Source organism: Nerophis ophidion, linkage group LG29, assembly GCF_033978795.1.
Source record: "Nerophis ophidion isolate RoL-2023_Sa linkage group LG29, RoL_Noph_v1.0, whole genome shotgun sequence".
Lineage (NCBI taxonomy): Eukaryota > Metazoa > Chordata > Actinopteri > Syngnathiformes > Syngnathidae > Nerophis > Nerophis ophidion.
Window position 1 is genome coordinate 10,191,452 of NC_084639.1, and position 20,843 is coordinate 10,212,294.

General features: G+C 39.7%; 1 protein-coding gene and 1 long non-coding RNA gene across 2 annotated transcripts in view; one reads left to right on the forward strand and one right to left on the reverse strand.

The window, feature by feature from the left end:
• gfra4b (GDNF family receptor alpha 4b) overlaps nucleotides 1-14,339 on the reverse strand; it is a 165,223-nt gene extending 150,884 nt beyond the window's left edge. Inside the window, exon 1 of the mRNA XM_061891644.1 lies at nucleotides 14,020-14,339. Within this exon, the coding sequence (XP_061747628.1) occupies nucleotides 14,020-14,062 (43 nt within the window). The 5' untranslated portion in view covers nucleotides 14,063-14,339. The remainder of the gene's footprint in view (nucleotides 1-14,019) is intronic.
• The window catches only part of LOC133545917 (uncharacterized), a 140,078-nt gene continuing 133,431 nt past the window's right edge, over nucleotides 14,197-20,843 (forward strand). The window contains exon 1 of the long non-coding RNA XR_009804941.1: nucleotides 14,197-14,317. This is a non-coding gene — a long non-coding RNA (uncharacterized LOC133545917). The remainder of the gene's footprint in view (nucleotides 14,318-20,843) is intronic.

Below are 20,843 nucleotides of genomic sequence, written 5' to 3' on the forward strand. Positions count from 1 at the left end.
GGCTAATTAGCTATATTAGCCTACTATCAAAATGACAATGTGTCGCAGGCTGATGCAAATCTTAGTTGACAGAAATGTTGGTAACACTTTAGTATGGGAAACATATTCTAAGTAACAAAGACTTAATTTAGAGTTATTTGGACACTAGGGGAACATATAAGGGTTAGAGTTAGGGTGACTAAGAAGCAATAATTATGAGGTTATTGAAGGAAAACTCTTAGATAGGCCATGCAGAAAAAGGCATTAATAAGTACTTAATAATGACTCATTTAAGAGCCAAAATGTTAGTAATTAGCTTGTTAATAAGCAACTCATTAAACGTGAACATGTGTTACCGAAATGTTGAAATGTAATATTTATTCTACAGATTTTTAAAACATTGGAAAATATTATTGAAACTTCCCAGAGGGTGAGAAAACTCCTGGAAATGACTGGCTTACACTGGCTAAAGGTATAAATGTGTGTCCAAGCAATATGTAAAATGTACATACAGCCTGCCTAAATAGCATGTTAGCATCGTTTAGCTTGCAGTCATGCACTGACCAAATATGCCTGATTAGCACTCCACACAAGTCAGTCGATGTGTGTGTCCCAGTTAAAGGAAATGGCAGGCTGTCTTCTTCCAATGGATTTATTACAATCTTTGCAAGCTGGGCAACGTTTACTGTGGTCTGTAAGAACATGTCACACAAACAACTATTAGAAATGCAGGCAATATTACATACAGATAATGTGTCATGAGACATGCAAATATAAATTAAATGGACAGAGTGTCACGGTCAGGTCGCATGGTGGTGCGGGTTTTGTTCTCCCAGGAAGCAAAAGGACGAATCCAGACAGGACTTGCAAGTAAGGAGTTCATTTAATAATAAAATAAGACAGAACAGGTAAAAAACAGAAAACAAACCGACTGGATAAGGTGCCGATCGCACCAGAAGCTAAGGCTACAACTTAGCACAGACTAGAGCGTGGAACAAAACTCTCTTGGCAAAGGTGTGACGCAAACAAAGAAGCCAGACTGACTGACTAGAAAAGGCAGGTTTAAATAATGTCAGTGATTGCAAACAGGTGCGCGTCCGGAACACAAGCGCCAGGTGAAAATAATAAGTAACTATGGTAATCAACTCAGAGGTGCACAAACAGGAACCGAAGGAGCCCAAAACCAACAGAAAACACAAGTGACCCGAAAACCCAAACAGAATATGATCCGGGCAGCGGATCATAACACAGGGGACATAAGTAAAGGAAATTAATATAGCTGCAAACGAGGCATAATGATGCAAAATCTACATACAGGTAGCCTAAATAGCATGTTTGCATCGATTATCTTGCAGTCGTGCACTGTCCAAATATGCCTTGATTAGCACCCCGCCAAGTCAATAACGTCAGCAAAGCTCACCTTTGTGCATTCACGCACAGTATAAAACATTTGGTGGACGAAATGAGACAAAGGAGTGGAATAAAACATGTCTTTCTGTGGCAGCGTCGGAGAAAGCGTTGAGTCACAGTCCACATAACTGTGAGTTCAAGGGCTGCTGAAATTAGTAAGACAAAAACGGTGCAGGCCAAATACTCTCATCAGTGTAGCGCTATCATCTTAAACAGTAGGCTTTCTAACAAGTAGGAAGGTTTGTGTCATCTTTGTCCTGCTGCAGAAACCATATTCAAACAAAAAAAAATTTCCCCCCCATTTTTTTTTCATTTCCATGCATTTCTTTAAAAACACCATGGAGCCACTAGGGCGGCGCTAAAGAGCCGCATGCCGCTCTATAGCCGTGGGTTGATAGATAGATAGATAGCTAGATAGACAGATATTACTGATTCCTTCAGGAGAGTTCCCTCAGGAAAATTATAACGAAAAATTATTCCCGGGTGCTGCTCACTGCTCCCCTCACCTTCCAAGGGGTGAGGGTGATGGGTCAGATGCTGAGGATAATCTCGCCACACCTTGTGTGTGTGTGACCATCATTGGTACTTTAACATTTAACTTTAATTATTCGCACTCCAACAAGTCAATAACATCAACAAAGCTCACCTTTGTGCATTCACGCACAGCATAAAATGTTTGGTGGACAAAATGAGACAAAGTAGGAATGGCATGAAACACGTCTTGTAAGCAAACTGCGGTGAGCTGTGGGTAGATGGATGGATAGATAGATAGATAGATAGATAGATAGATAGATAGATAGATAGATAGATAGATAGATAGATAGATAGATAGATAGATAGTACTTTATTGATTCCTTCACATGAGAGATCCCTCAGGAAAATTAAAATTCCAGCAGCAGTGTACAGAATTGAGATCAAATTCAAGAAGTAAATAATGGGGGTATAAATGGAAACAAAATAGAAAAATAGTCTAATGGCGTGTGGGACAAAGGAGTTTTTTAGTCTATTAGTCCTGAACTTGGGATGAAGTAGTCTAGGACTGAACAGACTCCTCTGGTTACTGATAACGCTATGCAGAGGGTGACTGGCATCTTCCAGGATGCTCACCAGTTTTTCCACAGTCCTCTTCTCTGCCACTGCCCCCAGTGAGTCCACTTCTATTCCGATTGTAGAACCAGTCTGGAGCTGTCATTCTTAGTGTACTGCCCTACCGTGTAGTACAGAACACTGGCAACCACAGACTGGTAGTACATAGCTGACCCCCAATCTAAGCCCAAACAAATCAACCAAACTAAAAGCTCTGATCCTTTGCTTGTGGTTTTGTCTTTTGAATCCTGCAAACCGTCAAGGATCGTGTCAGTCATTGCTCTTATTGAGCACAGACATACAGTGGGGCAAAAAAGTATTTAGTCAGCCACCGATTGTTCAAGTTCTCCCACTTAAAATGATGACAGAGGTCTGTAATTTTCATCATAGGTACACTTCAACTGTGAGAGACAGAATGTGAAAAAAAAATCCAGGAATTCACATTGTAGGAATTTTAAAGAATTTATTTGTAAATTATGGTGGAAAATAAGTAGTTGGTCAACCATTCAAAGCTCTCACTGATGGAAGGAGGTTTTGGCTCAAATTCATTCATTCTTTCCTTAACACGGATCAATCGTCCTGTCCCCTTAGCAGAAAAACAGCCCCAAAGCATGATGTTTCCACCCCCATGCTTCACAGTAGTTATGGTGTTCTTGGGATGCAACTCAGTATTCTTCTTCCTCCAAACACGACCAGTTGAGTTTATACCAAAATGGATACATGGATGATACAGCAGAGGATTGGGAGAATGTCATGTGGTCATCCATCCATCCATTTTATACCGCTTATTCCCTTTTTGGGGTCACGGGGGGCGCTGGCGCCTATCTCAGCTACAATCGGGCGGAAGGCGGGGTACACCCTGGACAAGTCGCCACCTCATCGCAGGGCCGTCATGTGGTCAGATGAAACCAAAATAGAAAATTTTTGGTATAAACTCAACTCGTCGTGTTTGGAAGAAGAAGAATACGGAGTTGCATCCCAAGAACACCATACCTACTGTGAAGCATGGAGGTGGAAACATCATGCTTTGGGGCTGTTTTTCTGCTAAGGGGACAGGACGATTGATCCGTGTTAAGGAAAGAATGAATGAATTTGAGCCAAAACCTCCTTCCATCAGTGAGAGCTTTGAATGGTTGTCCGAATACTTAATTTTCAAATAAATTCTTTAAAATTCCTTAAAAAATTTTCACATTCTGTCTCTCACAGTTGAAGTGTACCTATGATGAAAATTACAGACCTCTGTCATCATTTTAAGTGGGAGAACTCGCACAATCGGTGGCTGACTAAATACTTTTTTGCCCCACTGTGTTTTCCTGACGTGAATCAGCAGGTTCGCCTCGAAGGCATCAGGCTGCTCTATCTGTAACCGTGCCAAACATGCGGGATCAAGAAGATCCGAGGAAGCCAGTCGGAAGCGTATCTGATGCGTACGTCAATTACTTTAACAGGCGTGAGGTGGCCACCCCGGCGTAGCGACCGGGAGACAATAAGCCGACAGCAGGTCCCCTCTCGACGCCCCCTCCAAAATCAATAGTGCGCCTTCTTTCCGTTACACGGAGAGCAAGGGGTCTCTTGTAATGTTACCACTTTGGGACTGTTTACTGGAACAAACAGCTCAGCAGGACATGAATACTTAATGACGGGAATTGCTTGATGTACTCGTGTAAGACATACTTGCGTTCCAGCGCATCACATGGTTGCACTTAGGCCAGGGGTCGGCAGCCCAACATGTTGAAAGAGCATAATTGGACCAAAAATACAAAGAACAAATTTGTCTGGAGCCGCAAAAAATTAAAAGCCTCATGAAGGCAAGACTTTCTCTGACGCCGCCGCAGAAAGACGTGTTGTATGCCACTCCTTCTTTGTCTCATTTTGTCCACCAAACGTTTCATACTGTGCGTGAATGCGTTATTGTAAGTGTCTTAGAGAAGCGTTTTTCAACCTTTTCTGAGCCAAGGCACATTCTTTTCATTTAAAAAATGCGGAGGCACACCACCAGCAGAAAACAATAAAACATGAAACTCAGCAGCTGATATTGACAGTAAGAAGTCGTTATTGTTGGATATGACTTTAAAGGGGAACATTATCACAATTTCAAAAGGGTTAAAAACAATAAAAATTAGTTCCCAGTGGCTTGTTGTATTTTTGAAGTTTTTTTCCAAATTTTACCGGTCCCGGAATATCCCTAAATAAAGCTTTAAAGTGCCTTATTTTGGCTATCTTCGAAACCACTATCCATTTCCCTGTGACCTCATACAGTGCTGCCAATACAAACAACATGGCGGTTACCACAGCAAGATATAGCGACATTAGCTCGGATTCAGACTCGGATTTCAGCGGCTTAAGCGATTCAACAGATTACGCATGTATTGAAACAGATGGTCGGAGTATGGAGGCAGATAGCGAAAACGAAATTGAAGAAGAAATTGAAGCTATTGACGCTATTCGGCCATAGCGTGGGTGTACCTAATGAAGTGGCCCATAGCATGGCTGCCTTATTAGCATCGCCGGTAAAATGTGCGGACCAAACGATCAGGACTTTCGCATCTTGTGACACTGGAGCAACTTACATCCGTCGATTGGTAAGTGTTTGTTTCGCATTAAATGTGGGTATCTAGTTTCAAATGTACATACAGCTAGCGTAAATAGCATGTTAGCATCAGTTAGCATAGCATGTTAGCATCGATTAGCTGGCAGTCATGCCGTGACCAAATATGTCTGATTAGCACATAAGTCAACAACATCAATAAAACTCACTTTTGTGATTTCGTTGACTTAATCGTTGCAAATGCATCTGCAGGTTATCCATACATCTCTGTGCCATGTCTGTCTTAGCATCGCCGGTCAAATGTGAAGACACTTTGGTACATTCAATGGGGGTCTGGCGGCAGATTTCTTGCCAGTGGTGCAACTTGAATCCCTCCCTGTTAGTGTTGTTACACCCTCCGACAACACACCGAGGAGGCATGATGTCTCCAAGGTTCCAAAAAATAGTCGAAAAAACGGAAACTAACAGAGCTGACACCCGGTGTTTGTAATGTGAAAATGAAAATGGCGGGTGTGTTACCTCGGCGACGTCACGTTCTGACGTCATCGTTAAAAGACCGATAAACAGAAAGGCGTTTAATTTGCCAAAATTCACCCATTTAGAGTTCGGAAATCGGTTAAAAAAATACTTGGTCTTTTTTTCTGCAACATCAAGGTATATATTGACGCTTGCATAGGTTTGGTGATAATGTTCCCCTTTAAACCATAACCAAACATGCATCACTATAGCTCTTGTCTCAAAGTAGGTGTACTGTCACATCACGCCTTGACTTATTTGTAGTTTTTTGGTGTTTTCCTGTCTGTAACGCAGACGCTGTAAGTCTTTGCCGTCGTCCAGCATTACGTTTTTATTGACTTTGCAGCCAGTTCAGTTTCAAGTTTGTTAAGCATAGTCATCATTAAGCGCCAATGCCTTTTCTTAGCGGCACTTGCCCTTTGGTTATTTTTGGTTTAAGCATTGGATACCTTTGTACCGGCACGCATATTGTGATCACGACAAACCATGTTCCCGACATCTACATAGCAATTAGCTACCTGCTGCCACCTACTGATATGCCGAGCTCTAGACACTCAAGAACAGCACATTTGCGGATTATAATTACTGGTTTGTAAAAAATGTTTTCAACCCAATTAGGTGAAATTACGTAATCTCCCAGAGCACACCAGACAATATCTCACGGTACACTAGTGTGCCGCGGCACAGTGGTTGAAAACACTGTCTTAGAGGGTTAGAAAACTCCTGGAAATGACTGGCTTAAAACTGCCAAAGGTATAGATGTGTGTGTCCCAGTTAAAGGAAACGTCAGCCAGTCTTCTGCTTATGGATTTATTGCAATCTTTGCAAGCTGGGTAACGTTTGCTGTGGTCTGGAACATTATGATAACGTTTTCTGTGGTCTGGAATAACATAATGTTGTTGTTTCTAAAAAAAAAAAAAAAAAAATTTTGTCAGTTACAAAACTGTCACGTTGGGGTCGCATTTTAATGCGGGATCTTTCCTCCAGTGCAAATATGGACACTCCGGACAACAACGTAAAGGTAAGCGGATTTAATAATTAAGATGCAGTACAAAATGGACATAAATAAACAAAAGAAACACGTGCTGAACGCACGGGGAGCTAATGCTAACTCTTAGCGCAAGGACTAGAATAGTACAGGTTCAGGAAACAAGAGAGCTGCGTGCCGAAAGCACAAGAAGCTAAGGCTAACTCTTAGCACAGGAACTGGAACTACAAACAAACGTGATAGCTGCTTACCGCAAACAATGGACCCAGGACGAGTGACAAACAAAGGCAGGCTTAAATAGTGTCTCATGATTAAATACAGGTGTGTCTAAACAGAGGCAGGTGCAAATCATGTAACCATGGTGACAAAACAAACTAAAGAAGTCCAAAACTATCCATCCATCCATCCATCTTCTTCCGCTTATCGAGGTCGGGTCGCGGGGGCAGCAGCCTAAGCAGGGAAGCCCAGACTTCCCTCTCCCCAGCCACTTCGTCTAGCTCTTCCCGGGGGATCCCGAGGCGTTCCCAGGCCAATCGGGAGACATAGTCTTCCCAACGTGTCCTGGGTCTTCCCCGTGGCCTCCTACCGGTTGGACGTGCCCTAAACACCTCCCTAGGGAGGCGTTCGGGTGGCATCCTGACCAGATGCCCGAACCACCTCATCTGGCTCCTCTCGATGTGGAGGAGCAGCGGCTTTACTTTGAGTTCCTCCCGGATGGCAGAGCTTCTCACCCTATCTCTAAGGGAGAGCCCCGCCACACGGCGGAGGAAACTCATTTCGGCCGCTTGTACCCGTGATCTTATCCTTTCGGTCATGACCCAAAGCTCATGACCATAGGTGAGGATGGGAACGTAGATCGACCGGTAAATTTAGAGCTTTGCCTTCCGGCTCAGCTCCTTCTTCACCACAACAGATCGGTACAATGTCCGCATTACTGAAGACGCCGCACCGATCCGCCTGTCGATCTCACGATCCACTCTTCCCTCACTCGTGAACAAGACTCCTAGGTACTTGAACTCCTCCACTTGGGGCAGGGTCTCCTCCCCAACCCGGAGATGGCACTCCACCCTTTTCCGGGAGAGAACCATGGACTCGGATTTGGAGGTGCTGATTCTCATTCCGGCCGCTTCACACTCGGCTGCGAACCGATCCAGTGAGAGCTGAAGATCCCGGACAGATGAAGCCAACAGGACCACATCGTCTGCAAAAAGCAGAGACCTAATCCTGCGGCCACCAAACCGGAACCCCTCAACGCCTTGACTGCGCCTAGAAATTCTGTCCATAAAAGTTATGAACAGAATCGGTGACAAAGGGCAACCTTGGCGGAGTCCAAACCTCACTGGAAACGTGTCCGACTTACTGCCAGCAATGCGGACCAAGCTCTGACACTGATCATACAGGGAACGGACTGCCACAATAAGACAGTCCGATACCCCATACTCTCTGAGCACTCCCCACAGGACTTCCCGAGGGACACGGTCGAATGCCTTCTCCAAGTCCACAAAGCACATGTAGACTGGTTGGGCAAACTCCCATGCACCCTCAAGAACCCTGCCGAGAGTATAGAGCTGGTCCACAGTTCCACGACCAGGACGAAAACCACCCTGTTCCTCCTGAATCCGAGGTTCAACTATCCGGCGTAGCCTCCTCTCCAGTACACCTAAATAAACCTTACCGGGAAGGCTGAGGAGTGTGATCCCACGATAGTTGGAACACACCCTCCGGTCCCCCTTCTTAAAGAGAGGGACCACCACCCCGGTCATCCAATCCAGAGGTACCGCCCCCGATGTCCACGCGATGCTGCAGAGTCTTGTTAGTCCAAAACTAACAAAACATAAATAAACTTAACATGATCCGGACCACTTTACCTTACTAGACTATATAAATCAACCATTGATAAATGATAATGTTTGCTGTGGTCTGGAACAACATGGCACACAATCAGAAACGTAGCAATATCACTCACAGAAAATGTGTCATGATACATGCAAATATAAATTAAATGCACAGAGGACATAAGTAAAGGAAATTAAATGAGCTGAAATATATCTACAAACGAGGCATAATTTTGCAATATGTACACGCAGCTAGCCTCAATAGCATGTTAGCATGGATAGGCCTAGTGGTTAGAGTTTCCGCCCTGAGATCGGTAGGTCGTGAGTTCAAACCCTGGCCAAGTCATACCAAAGACTATAAAAATGAGACCTATTACCTCCCTGCTTGGCACTCAGCATCAAGGGTTGGAATTGGGGGTTGAAACACCAAATATTATTACCGACTGCTGCTCACTGCTCCCCTGGGAGGTGAGGGTGATGGGTCAAAATGCAGAGGATAATCTGGCCAAAAGTGTGTATGACAATCATCGGTACTATAACTATTAACTTAATTTATTAGCACTCCACACAAGTCAATAACATCAACAAAGCTCACCTTTGTGCATTCACGCACAGCATAAAACTTTTGGTGGACAAAATGAGACAAAGAAGGAGTGGCATAAAACACTTCTTTCTGTGGCAGCGGCAGAGACAGTGGTACAGAAAAGCAAACTACGGTGAGTTCAAAGACCGCCAAAATTAGCAGGACAAAACACTGCTGTTCAAATACTCTCATCGGTGAAGCCTAAACAGTGGGCTTTCTAACTGTTAGGAAGGTGTGTGTCACCTTTGTCCTCCTACAGAAACAATATTAAAACAAAATTATATTTTTTTCAACGTCTTTTTCCATTTTCATATATTTTTGAAAAAGCTCCAGGTAGCCACCCTAAAATAGAGACCTAATACCCCCGGTATAAGGTGATTCTTTTGTGTACCACAAGATGGAGCCTGCTGAGAATCACCGTATTATGCCAAAGACCCACTTGATTAAAATACAGTGTTTTACTTTCATTTATTCCAACACATTGTTACTGTTCAAACTCTGTGTAATGTTACAAAAAAATGAAATATACTTGTTAAAAAAAAAAACCTCTGCATTGTTTTTTTTAATGAATACTTGGGCCTACTTTGCTACTGGCGATACTAAGTGTTTTTACAATTATTTGCAAATCCTTTTCAACCTATATTCAATTGAATAGACTGCAAAGACAAGATACTTAACAGTCGAACTGGAAAATGTTGTTATTTTTTGCAAATATTAGCTCATTTGGAACTCTGCGACATGTTTCAAAATAGCTGGCACAAGTACAGTGTTTTACTTTCATTCATTCCAACACAGTGTTACTGTTCAAACCGTGTGTAATGTTACAAAAAATACAAAGTATACTTGTTAAAAAACCACAACTCTGCATTGTTTTTTTAATGAATATTTGGGCCTACTTTGCTACTGTCTCTGAATGTCGGTCATTAAGGTGGTACTAAGTGTTTTTACAATAATTTTCAAATCTTTTTCAACCTATATTCAATTGAATAGACTGCAAAGACAAGATACTTAACATTCGAACTGGAAAACTTTGTTATTTTCTGCAAATATTAGCCCATTTTGAATTTGATGCCTGCAATTTGTTTTTAAAAAAAACAGGCACAAATACAGTTTTTTACTTTTATTTATTCCAACACAGTGTTACTGTTCAAACCCTGTGTAATGTTACAAAAAATATGAAGTATACTTGTTATATTAAAAAAAAAAAAAAAATCAACCTACCGATACATTCAATTGAATAGACTGCAAAGACAAGATACTTAACAGTCGAACTGGAAAACTTTTTTTTGCAAATATTAGCTCATTTGGAATTGGATGCCTGCAACATGTTTCAATTTGTTCCAACGCAGTGTTACTGTTCAAACTGTGTGTAATGTTACAAAAAATATGAAGTATACTTCTTATAAAAAACAACAACTCTGCATTGTTTTTTTTAATGAATACTTGGGCCTACTTTGCTACTGTCTCTGAATGTCGGTCATTATGGTGGTACTAAGTGTTTTTACAATGATTTGCAAATCCTTTTCAACCTATATTTAATTGAATGGACTGCAAAGACAAGATACTTAACATTCGAACTGGAAAACTTTGTCCTTTTTTGCAAATATTCGCTCATTTGGAATTGGATGCCTGTGACATGTTTCAAAAAAGCTGGCACAAGTGCAGTGTTTTACTTTCATTTATTCCAACACCATGTTACTGTTCAAACTGTGTGTAATGTTACAAAAAATATGAAGTTTTCTTGTTGTAAAAAAACAACTCTTCATTGTTTTTTAATGAATACCTGGGCCTACTTTGCAACTGTCTCTGAATGTCGGTCATTATGGTGGTACTAAGTGTTTTTACAATGATTTGCAAATCCTTTTCAACTTATATACAATTGAATAGACTGCAAATACAAGATACTTAACATTCGAACTGGAAAACTTCGTTATTTTTTGCAAATATTAGCTCATTTGGAATTGGATGCATGCAACATGTTTAAAATAAAACAGGCACAAATACAGTTTTTTACTTTTATTTATTCCAACACAGTGTTACTGTTCAAACCCTGTGTAATGTTACTTTGCTAATGTATCTGAATGTCGGTCATTATGGTGTTTTTACAATAATTTTCAAATATTTTTCAACCTATATTCAATTGAATGGACTGCAAAGACAAGATACTTAACATCCGAACTGGAAAACTTTATTTTTTTTGCAAATATTAGCTCATTTGTAATTGGATGCCTGCGACATGTTTCAAAAAAGCTGGCACAAGTGCAGTGTTTTACTTTCATTGATTCCAACACAGTGTTACTGTTCAAACTGTGTTTAATGTTACAAAAAATATGAAGTATTCTTGTTGTAAAAACAACAACTCTGCATTGTTTATTAATGAATACTTGGGCCTACTTTGCTACTGTATCTGAAGGTCGGTCATTATGGTGGTACTAAGTGTTTTTACAATGATTTGCAAATCCTTTTCAACCTATATTTAATTGAATGGACTGCAAAGACAAGATACTTAACATTCGAACTGGAAAACTTTGTCCTTTTTTGCAAATATTCGCTCATTTGGAATTGGATGCCTGTGACATGTTTCAAAAAAGCTGGCACAAGTGCAGTGTTTTACTTTCATTTATTCCAACACCATGTTACTGTTCAAACTGTGTGTAATGTTACAAAAAATATGAAGTTTTCTTGTTGTAAAAAAACAACTCTTCATTGTTTTTTAATGAATACCTGGGCCTACTTTGCAACTGTCTCTGAATGTCGGTCATTATGGTGGTACTAAGTGTTTTTACAATGATTTGCAAATCCTTTTCAACTTATATACAATTGAATAGACTGCAAATACAAGATACTTAACATTCGAACTGGAAAACTTCGTTATTTTTTGCAAATATTAGCTCATTTGGAATTGGATGCATGCAACATGTTTAAAATAAAACAGGCACAAATACAGTTTTTTACTTTTATTTATTCCAACACAGTGTTACTGTTCAAACCCTGTGTAATGTTACTTTGCTAATGTATCTGAATGTCGGTCATTATGGTGTTTTTACAATAATTTTCAAATATTTTTCAACCTATATTCAATTGAATGGACTGCAAAGACAAGATACTTAACATCCGAACTGGAAAACTTTATTTTTTTTGCAAATATTAGCTCATTTGTAATTGGATGCCTGCGACATGTTTCAAAAAAGCTGGCACAAGTGCAGTGTTTTACTTTCATTGATTCCAACACAGTGTTACTGTTCAAACTGTGTGTAATGTTACAAAAAATATGAAGTTTTGTTGTTGTAAAAAAACAACAACTCTGCATTGTTTTTTCATGAATATTTGGGCCTAATTTGCTACTGTATCTGAATGTCGGTCATTATGGTGGTACTAAGTGTTTTTACAATGATTTGCAAATCCTTTTCAACCTATATTCAATTAAATAGACTGCAAAGACAAGATACTTAACAGTAGAACTGGAAAACTTTGTTATTTTTTGCAAATATTAGCTCATTTGGAATTGGATGCCTGCGACATATTTCAAAAAAGCTGGCACAAGTACAGTGTTTTACGTTCATTAATTCCAACACAGTGTTACTGTTCAAACTGTGTTTAATGTTACAAAAAATATGAAGTATTCTTGTTGTAAAAACAACAACTCTGCATTGTTTATTAATGAATACTTGGGCCTACTTTGCTACTGTATCTGAAGGTCGGTCATTAAGGTGGTACTAAGTGTTTTTACAATGATTTGCAAATCCTTTTCAACCTATATTCAATTAAATAGACTGCAAAGACAAGATACTTAACAGTAGAACTGGAAAACTTGGTTATTTTTTGCAAATATTAGCTCATTTGGAATTTAATGCCTGCAAAATGTTTAAAAAAAAAACAGGCACAAATACAGTTTTTTACTTTTATTTATTCCAACACAGTGTTACTGTTCAAACCCTGTGTAATGTTACAAAAAATATGAAGTATACTTGTTATTAAAAAAAAAAAAAAATTCAACCTACCGATATATTCAATTGAATAGACTGCAAAGACAAGATACTTAACATCCGAACTGGAAAACTTTGTTATTTTTTGCAAATATTCGCTTATTTGGAATTGGATGCTTGCGACATGTTTCAATTTGTTCCGACACAGTGTTACTGTTCAAACTGTGTGTAACGTTACAAAAAATATGGAGTATACTTGTTATAAAAAACAAAACAAAACTCTGCATTGTTTGTTTTTTTAATGAATACCTGTGCCTACTTTGCCACTGTCTCTGAATGTCGGTCATTATGGTGGTACTAAGTCAGTGGTTCTTAACCTGGGTTCGATCGAACCCTAGGGGTTCGTTGAGTCGGCCTCAGGGGTTCGGCGGAGGTCAAAACCCACCCGACTCATCGTGTAAATTAAAACTTCTCGGATACGGCAACAGCTGACTGATTTGCAGGTGTGTAATTTGTTGTGAGTTCATGCACTGTGTTGGTTTTGTTGTTCGAACAAGGTGATGTTCATGCACGGTTCATTTTGTGCACCAGTAAAAAAACATGGTAACACTTTACTATGGGGAGCATATTCACCATTAATTAGTTGCTCATTACGTGCAAACTAGTACCATATTGGCTCTTAACTAGTCATTATTAAGTACTTATTAATGCCTTATTATAACCCTAACCATTAACTCTAAATTAAGTCTTTATTTCTTAGAATATGTTTCCCATACTAAAGTGTTACCAAAAACACATACATTTGTCTTGAATTAAAAAAATATTTATATTTTTGTGCCTATAAAACTGGTGGGGTTCGGTACCGCCAACAAGGTTAAGAACCACTGTACTAAGTGTTTTTTGAGGAAGCTTTGTGTCCTGTTTGTCCTCCTACAGAAACATTAATAAAACAACAAATATATATTTTCCTCCATCTTTTTTATAATTATAAAGGGAGCCACTTAGGGCGACGCTAAAGAGCTCCGGCAGGAGTGGGAATAAACGGACTTGGTTTAATCCTCTACCTAATCCTAATAATATTATGCATTTGTATACTTATATATATTTATGTATTCATATATTTTTATATGTATTAAGTAGACACTTACCTGAAGTTGTGAGGTGGAGCAGAAAAACCCCCCAAAGGTCCATTTTCTCCGCACCAAATGATGTTTTTTTTGTTCCTTGCTGTGAACGCGCACCTTAACGCAGCTGTTTAACTACGCGCATTGTTACCCCAATTATTAATATTATTATTATTAATAATATTATTGTTGTTCTGTTCTAGGTCGTCAAGTCGTCGTCTTGGTTGTTTTTGGAAAGTGCTAGAATCCAGTCAGGTGATCCCCAGCCTGCGGTCGCTGGCTTTTGCTGGCTGCGCATTTGGAGCCGCGCGTAATAATGCTGGTGAGTGAAAGTTCCACGGTGCACCCCCCCTCGTCGCGCGTGCGTGTGCGTGCGTGGGAGAGGGAGGAGGGGAGAGAGAGAGGATGGAGCATCGGAGTGCTCGGAGAAGTTTCGCTCAGGCTGAAATGGTGCCTAAATCTGGTCATTTTATTAGGTACACCCGCATCATCGACTCCGGGGGTCGGGAACCCGCAGCTCTAGAGCCACATGCGGCTTTTTAGCGACACCCTAGTGCAGGGGTCACCAACGCGGTGCCCGCGGGCACCAGATAGCCCGTAAGGACCAGATGAGTCGCCCGCTGGCCTGTTCTAGAAAATAGCTCAAATAGCAGCACTTACCAGTGAGCTGCCTCTATTTCTTAAATGTTATTTATTTACTAGCAAGCTGGTCTCGCTTTGCTCGACATTTTTAATTCTAAGAGAGACAAAACTCAAATAGAATTAAAATCCAAGAAAATGTTTTAAAGACTTGGTCTTCACTTGTTTAAATAAATTCATTTATTTTTTTTACTTTGCTTCTTATAACTTTCAGAAAGACAATTTTAGAGAAAAAATACAACTTTAAAACTGATTTTAGGATTTTTAACAGATATACCTTTTTACCTTTTAAATTCCTTCCGTTTCTTTTCTGACAATTTAAATCAATGTTCAAGTCAAAAAACATATTTTTTTATTGTAAAGATTAATACATTTTAATTTAATTCTTCATTTTAGCTTCTGTTTTTTTGACAAATAATATTCGAGAAATATTTCTTCAAACTCATTATGATTAAAATTCCCCAAAAATATTCTGGCCAATCTAGAAAATCTTTGGAATCAAATTTAAATCTTATTTCACAGACTTTTGAATTTCTTTAAAAAAAATGTGTTCCAGAAAATCTGGAAGAAATAATTATTTGTCTTTGTTAGAAATATAGCTTGGTCCAATTTGTTATATATTCTAAGAAAATGCAGATTGGATGTTAACCTATTTAAAACAGCCAACCATCCATCCATTTTCTACCGCTTATTTCGTTTTGGGGTCACAGGGGGCGCTGGCGCTTATCTCAGCTATAATTGGGCGGAAAGCGGGGTACACCCCAGACAAGTCACCATCTCTAAAATTAATCTTAATCAGGAAAAATTACTAATGATATACCATAAATTATTTTTTGAATTTTTTCAAAAAGATTCGAATTTGCTAGTTTTTGTTTTCTTTTTTTTGGTTGAATTTTGAATTTTAAAGAGTCGAAATTGAAGATAAACTATGTTCAAAAATTAAATTGTCATTTTTTTCCTGTTTTCGCCTCCTCTAAACCGTTCAATTAAGTGTTTTTTTTCATCATTTATTCTCTACTAAAAAACCTTCTGTAAAAGGAAAAAAAATGTAAGACGGAAGGACAGACAGAAATACCCATATATATATATATATATATATATATATATATATATATATATATATATATATATATATATATATATATATATATATATATATATATATATATATATATATTAAAGGTAAATTGAGCAAATTTGCTATTTCTGGCATTTTTTTAAAGTGTGTATCGAAATGGTAGCCCTTCGCATTAATCAGTACCCAAGAAGTAGCTCTTGGTTTCAAAAAGGTTGGTGACCCCTGCCCTAGTGGCTCTCTGGAGATTTTTCAAAAATCTATAAAAAATGGGAAAAAAATGAGGGGGAGAAAAATAAAGTTTTTGTTTTAATATAGTTTCTGCAGGAGGACAAACATGACACACACCTCCCTAATTGTTATAAAGCACACTGTTTATATTAAACATGCTTCACGGATTCGAGTATTAAGCGAGCTCCGTTTTGTCTTACTAATTTTGGCGGTCCCTGAACTCACCGTGGTTTGTTTACATCAGGGGTGTCCAAACTTTTTCCACTGAGGGCCGCAGACTGAAAAATCTAAGTATGCGGGGGCCATTTTGATATTTTTCTTTTTTAATAGCAATACAATAGTTGTTGTTTTACCTTCATGGCTTTCCTCAAGTTTGGTCCCCGGTCTCCGGAAGGGTCTCAGTCATATAAATGTTAGAAAAAAGTCATAAATGATTTTTTTTTTTCATTTAACGCTTGAATCTCGAGATCAACTTCAGGTCTGTCTGTCGTTATAACATTTTTTTTTATTTTGTTTGTTATGTTTATGGCTTTTGTGTCAAACCCCTTATTTATATGGCAAACACACAAACTATGCAACATTTTCCCCCAAAGCATTTCAAAGTGGAATATTTGACGTGAAGTCATTGGAACACTAAATAAGTCAATAATTCATAACAATAAAAAAAAGAATAAGTGTTGAAAATAAGCCAAATGTATATTTATATTTTTTTACTTTTAACGCTTAAGTCTGTAGATCTCTTGATTATAAGATTTTATAATTTTTTTCATACTTTTTTGTTTGTTTGATGCCCTTTTTGTGAAAGAAAACTTTTTTTCGCCCAAAATATGCAATATTATCCCCCCAAAATATTTGAAAGTGAAATTGTTCCAGTGAAGTAATTGGAGCCTTCAGCAGGTCAATAACAGTCCGCATGGCAGCTTTGTGTTATTAGTGTCAACACTGCAACGTTTTCTTGTTACATGTCACTGTTTACTCTTTTATTACACTCTTTCATGTTTTAAATTTTTATTATAGTATTTTTTTAGAATAGGCCAGGGGCCATTAACAAATTAGCTGGGGCCCACAAACCGCCCTCGGGCCGCACTTTGGACACGCATGGTCTACATGTACAACTTTCTCCGACTATCCAAGACGTGTTTTATGCCACTTCTTTCTCCGTCTCATTTTGTCCACCAAACTTTTAACGTTGTGCATGAATGCACAAAGGTGAGTTTTGTTGATGTTATTGACTTGTGTGGCGTGCATAACAGACATATTTGGTCCCAGCATGATTGCAAGCTAATTGATGCTAACATGCTTTTTAGGCTAGCTGTATGTACATATTGCATCATTATGCCTCATTTGTAGCTATATTTGAGCTCATTTAGTTTCCTTAAGTCCTCATTCAATTTATATATTATATATATTTTATGGGGCGGCGTGGCGCAGTGGAAGAGTGGCCGTGCGCAATCCGAGGGTCCCTGGTTCAAATCCCACCTAGTACCAACCTCGTCACGTCCGCTGTGTCCTGAGCAAGACACTTCACCCTTGCTCCTCATTGGTGCTGGTTGGCGCCTTGCATGACAGCTCCCTCCATCAGTGTGTGCATGTGTGTGTGAATGTGTGTGTGAATGGGTAAATGTGGAAGTAGTGTCAAAGCGCTTTGAGTAACTTGAAGGTAGAAAAGCACTATACAAGTACAACCCATTTATTTATTTATATCTCATGACACACTATCTGTATAATAATAATTTTTTTGCGGCTCCAGACAGATTTGTTTTTGTATTTTTGGTCCAATATGGCTCTTTCAACATTTTGGGTTGCCGACCCCTGATCTACTGCAACGCAATACAAAAGTGTGTCAAAAACATATTAGTCATATTGACGTTTGATTTTGGGAGGTTTACAATGACGCGTCACGTATAAACTGTCCAAAGGTCGGAGATGTCCATGCGTTTCGGTCATGCAGGTGTACCTAATGTTGTGGCCCTCTGAGTGCACACACGTGATCGTTTAGGGACGTTGTGGTAAAAAGTAGAGGTGTCCGATAATGGCTTTTTTTTTTGCCGATATTGTCCAACTCTTAATTACCGATATCAACCGATACTGATATATACAGTTGTGGAATGAACTAATTTTGTTGTGATGCCCATGCTGGATGCATTAAATAATGTAACAAGGTTTTTCAAAAATAAATCAACTCAAGTTATGGAGAAAAAAAAATGCCAACATGGCACTGCCATATTTATTATTGAAGTCACAAAGTGCATTATTTGTTTTTAAACATGCCTCAAGACAGCAGCGTGGAAATTGAGACATGCTCTCCCTGAGAGAGCATGAGGGGGTTGAGGTGGGCGGGGTTTTAGGGGTATGTGGGGGTGTATAATGTAGCGTCCCGGAAGAGTTAGTGCTGCAAGGGGTTCTGGGCATTTGTTCTGTTGTGTTACGGTGCGGATTTTCTCCCGAAATGTGTTTTGTCATTCTTGTTTGGTGTGGGTTCACAGTTTGGCGCATATTTGTAACAATGTTAAAGTTGTCAGGCTTTCCCCTGACAGTTTGTTTATGTTTTAGTTTTTTCCTCTGCATTTGTCTGTTTCCTCTGTGTTTAGTATCTCCTGTCTTTAGTTCCTGTCTAGTGCTCTTATTTTGTCAGCTTCCTGTCTCTTTCCCTGAGTGCTGTGTTCCTCCTCAGCTGCGGCTGATTGGCACTTGGCCACACCCGTTACCAATCAGCCTGCTCCTATTTGTACCTGCTTTGTCTTGTGTCAGTTGCCGGATCATTGTATTGTCATTCGGACTTGTCGTTGCCATATGTGGCTCTTGTCGTGTCTGTGAGTCGTTTCAGCTATTACCTGTCATGCTACATTTTGTCCTGGTCGTCGTAGCGGTAAGCTGTTCTTGTTAGCCATTAGTTATTTCCAGTTTTTCTGTTTGCTATCCACTAGCTTCCATGCTAAAGTTCCTTTTTGTTTTCTAGCTTCCAGTGCTAGCTCCCTTAGTTTGTTATTCCGCCCACGTGCGTGCTTTTTGTTTGTTCTTGTTCTATTATTTAAATTAAATCATGTTTTCCCATTCAATGCCTGCCTCCTTCTCTGCATCATGGGGTTCATCCCCAACAAATAACTCAGACAAATGTTGTTTATACGGCCACCCTCAGTGTGACCTGTATGGCTGTTGACCAAGTATGCATTGCATTCACTTGTGTGCGTGAAAAGCCGTAGATATTATATGATTGGGCCGGCACCCTCTTGAACTTGTTTTGTGTTTGGCCGGATTACACAGTCATTGAGCATTTGTCTAGTGATTATAAAAGTTTGAGGATATCTGTATTCAAGAATGCTAGCATGTATTTCTAAAGTGTTTCGACTACAACCCTTAGGGGGCGCCACACATTCCGTTAACAGATTGTAGCTATAGGAGATGTCTCCAACCAACTGAGGTCGGCTGCGTGGTCCATGAGTCAAGGTTTTATGCCGACTCTGAGAAAATGACACACCCAAACAAATACCATCCAGCAGGCTACTCGGAAGAGGCAGATTTGGGGCAGTCCAGGAAAACGTACGCTAACAAAAGGTTTCCCGTGCAGCTCGGAGGCCCCGCCGTCCAAATCCGTGGTGACAGTGCGCCTCTAATTGGTTCTGCAATAATATGCAAGTCGTCAGGCCATCGTCTTCAATGGTGAACTCCCTCTCAGGTCGCGTAGCTGTGGGGACTAAACCAAGTCACTTTTAGGGGTTTCGACTGTGATTTTTTTTTTTTATAAACACAAAAACAGATCTTTGTAGCCGGAAGTTTTGGAAAACAACATTGATGCTTTTTTTCGTGGATATGCTGAAAACCAGAACATGGAAGTGTCTAAAAGGGGTCCTATTATGCACAACTAACTTTTATTACCTGTTGATACCACGCACCTACGCCTGCCTGTACCCACCCACTCTGTGCCCTATATACACCATTGTATGTGAATGCTTCCAATCAAATGTCCTGACGATTGAAGGAACCCCTCATGAAACAGTTCTGTAGAGATGAAGTAATCTTGTGATTTTTCCCACACATACATATTGTGCTCTACCACGGTATTGAGCACTATTCTCTGGATAATCTAATTAAGCCATATATATATATATATATATATATATATATATATATATATATATATATATATATATATATATACATTTTCTACTGCTTATCCATCCATCTTCTTCCGCTTATCCGAGGTGGGGTCGCGGGGGCAGCAGCCTAAGCAGGTAAGCCCAGACTTCCCTCTCCCCAGCCACTTTGTCCAGCTCCTCCCAGGGGATCCTGAGGCGTTCCCAGGCCAGCCGGGAGACATAGTCTTCCCAACGTGTCCTGGGTCTTCCCCGTGGCCTCCTACCGGTCGGACGTGCCCTAGGTAGGCGTTTGGGTGGCATCCTGACCAGATGCCAGAACCACCTCATCCAGGCTTCTCTCAATGTGGAGGAGCAGCGGCTTTACTTTGATATCCCCCCGGGTGACAGAGCTTCTCACCCTATCTCTAAGGGAGAGCCCCGCCACTTGGCCATTTGGCCACTTGTACCCGTGATCTTGTCATTTCGGTCATAACCCAAAGCTCATTAACACAGGTGAGGATGGGAACGTAGATTGACCAGTCAATTGAGAGCTTTCCCTTCCGGTTCAGCTACCGCTTATCATATATATATATATATATATATATATATATATATATATATATATATATATATATATATATATATATATCCATCCATCCATTTTCTACCGCTTATTCCCTTTGGTGTCACGGGGGGTGCTGGTGCCTATCTCAGCTACAATGTATGTATATGAATATATATGTATATAAATATATATATCTATATATATGTGTGTGTATCTATATATGTTCATATATATATGATAAGCAGTAGCTGAGTTGGAAGGC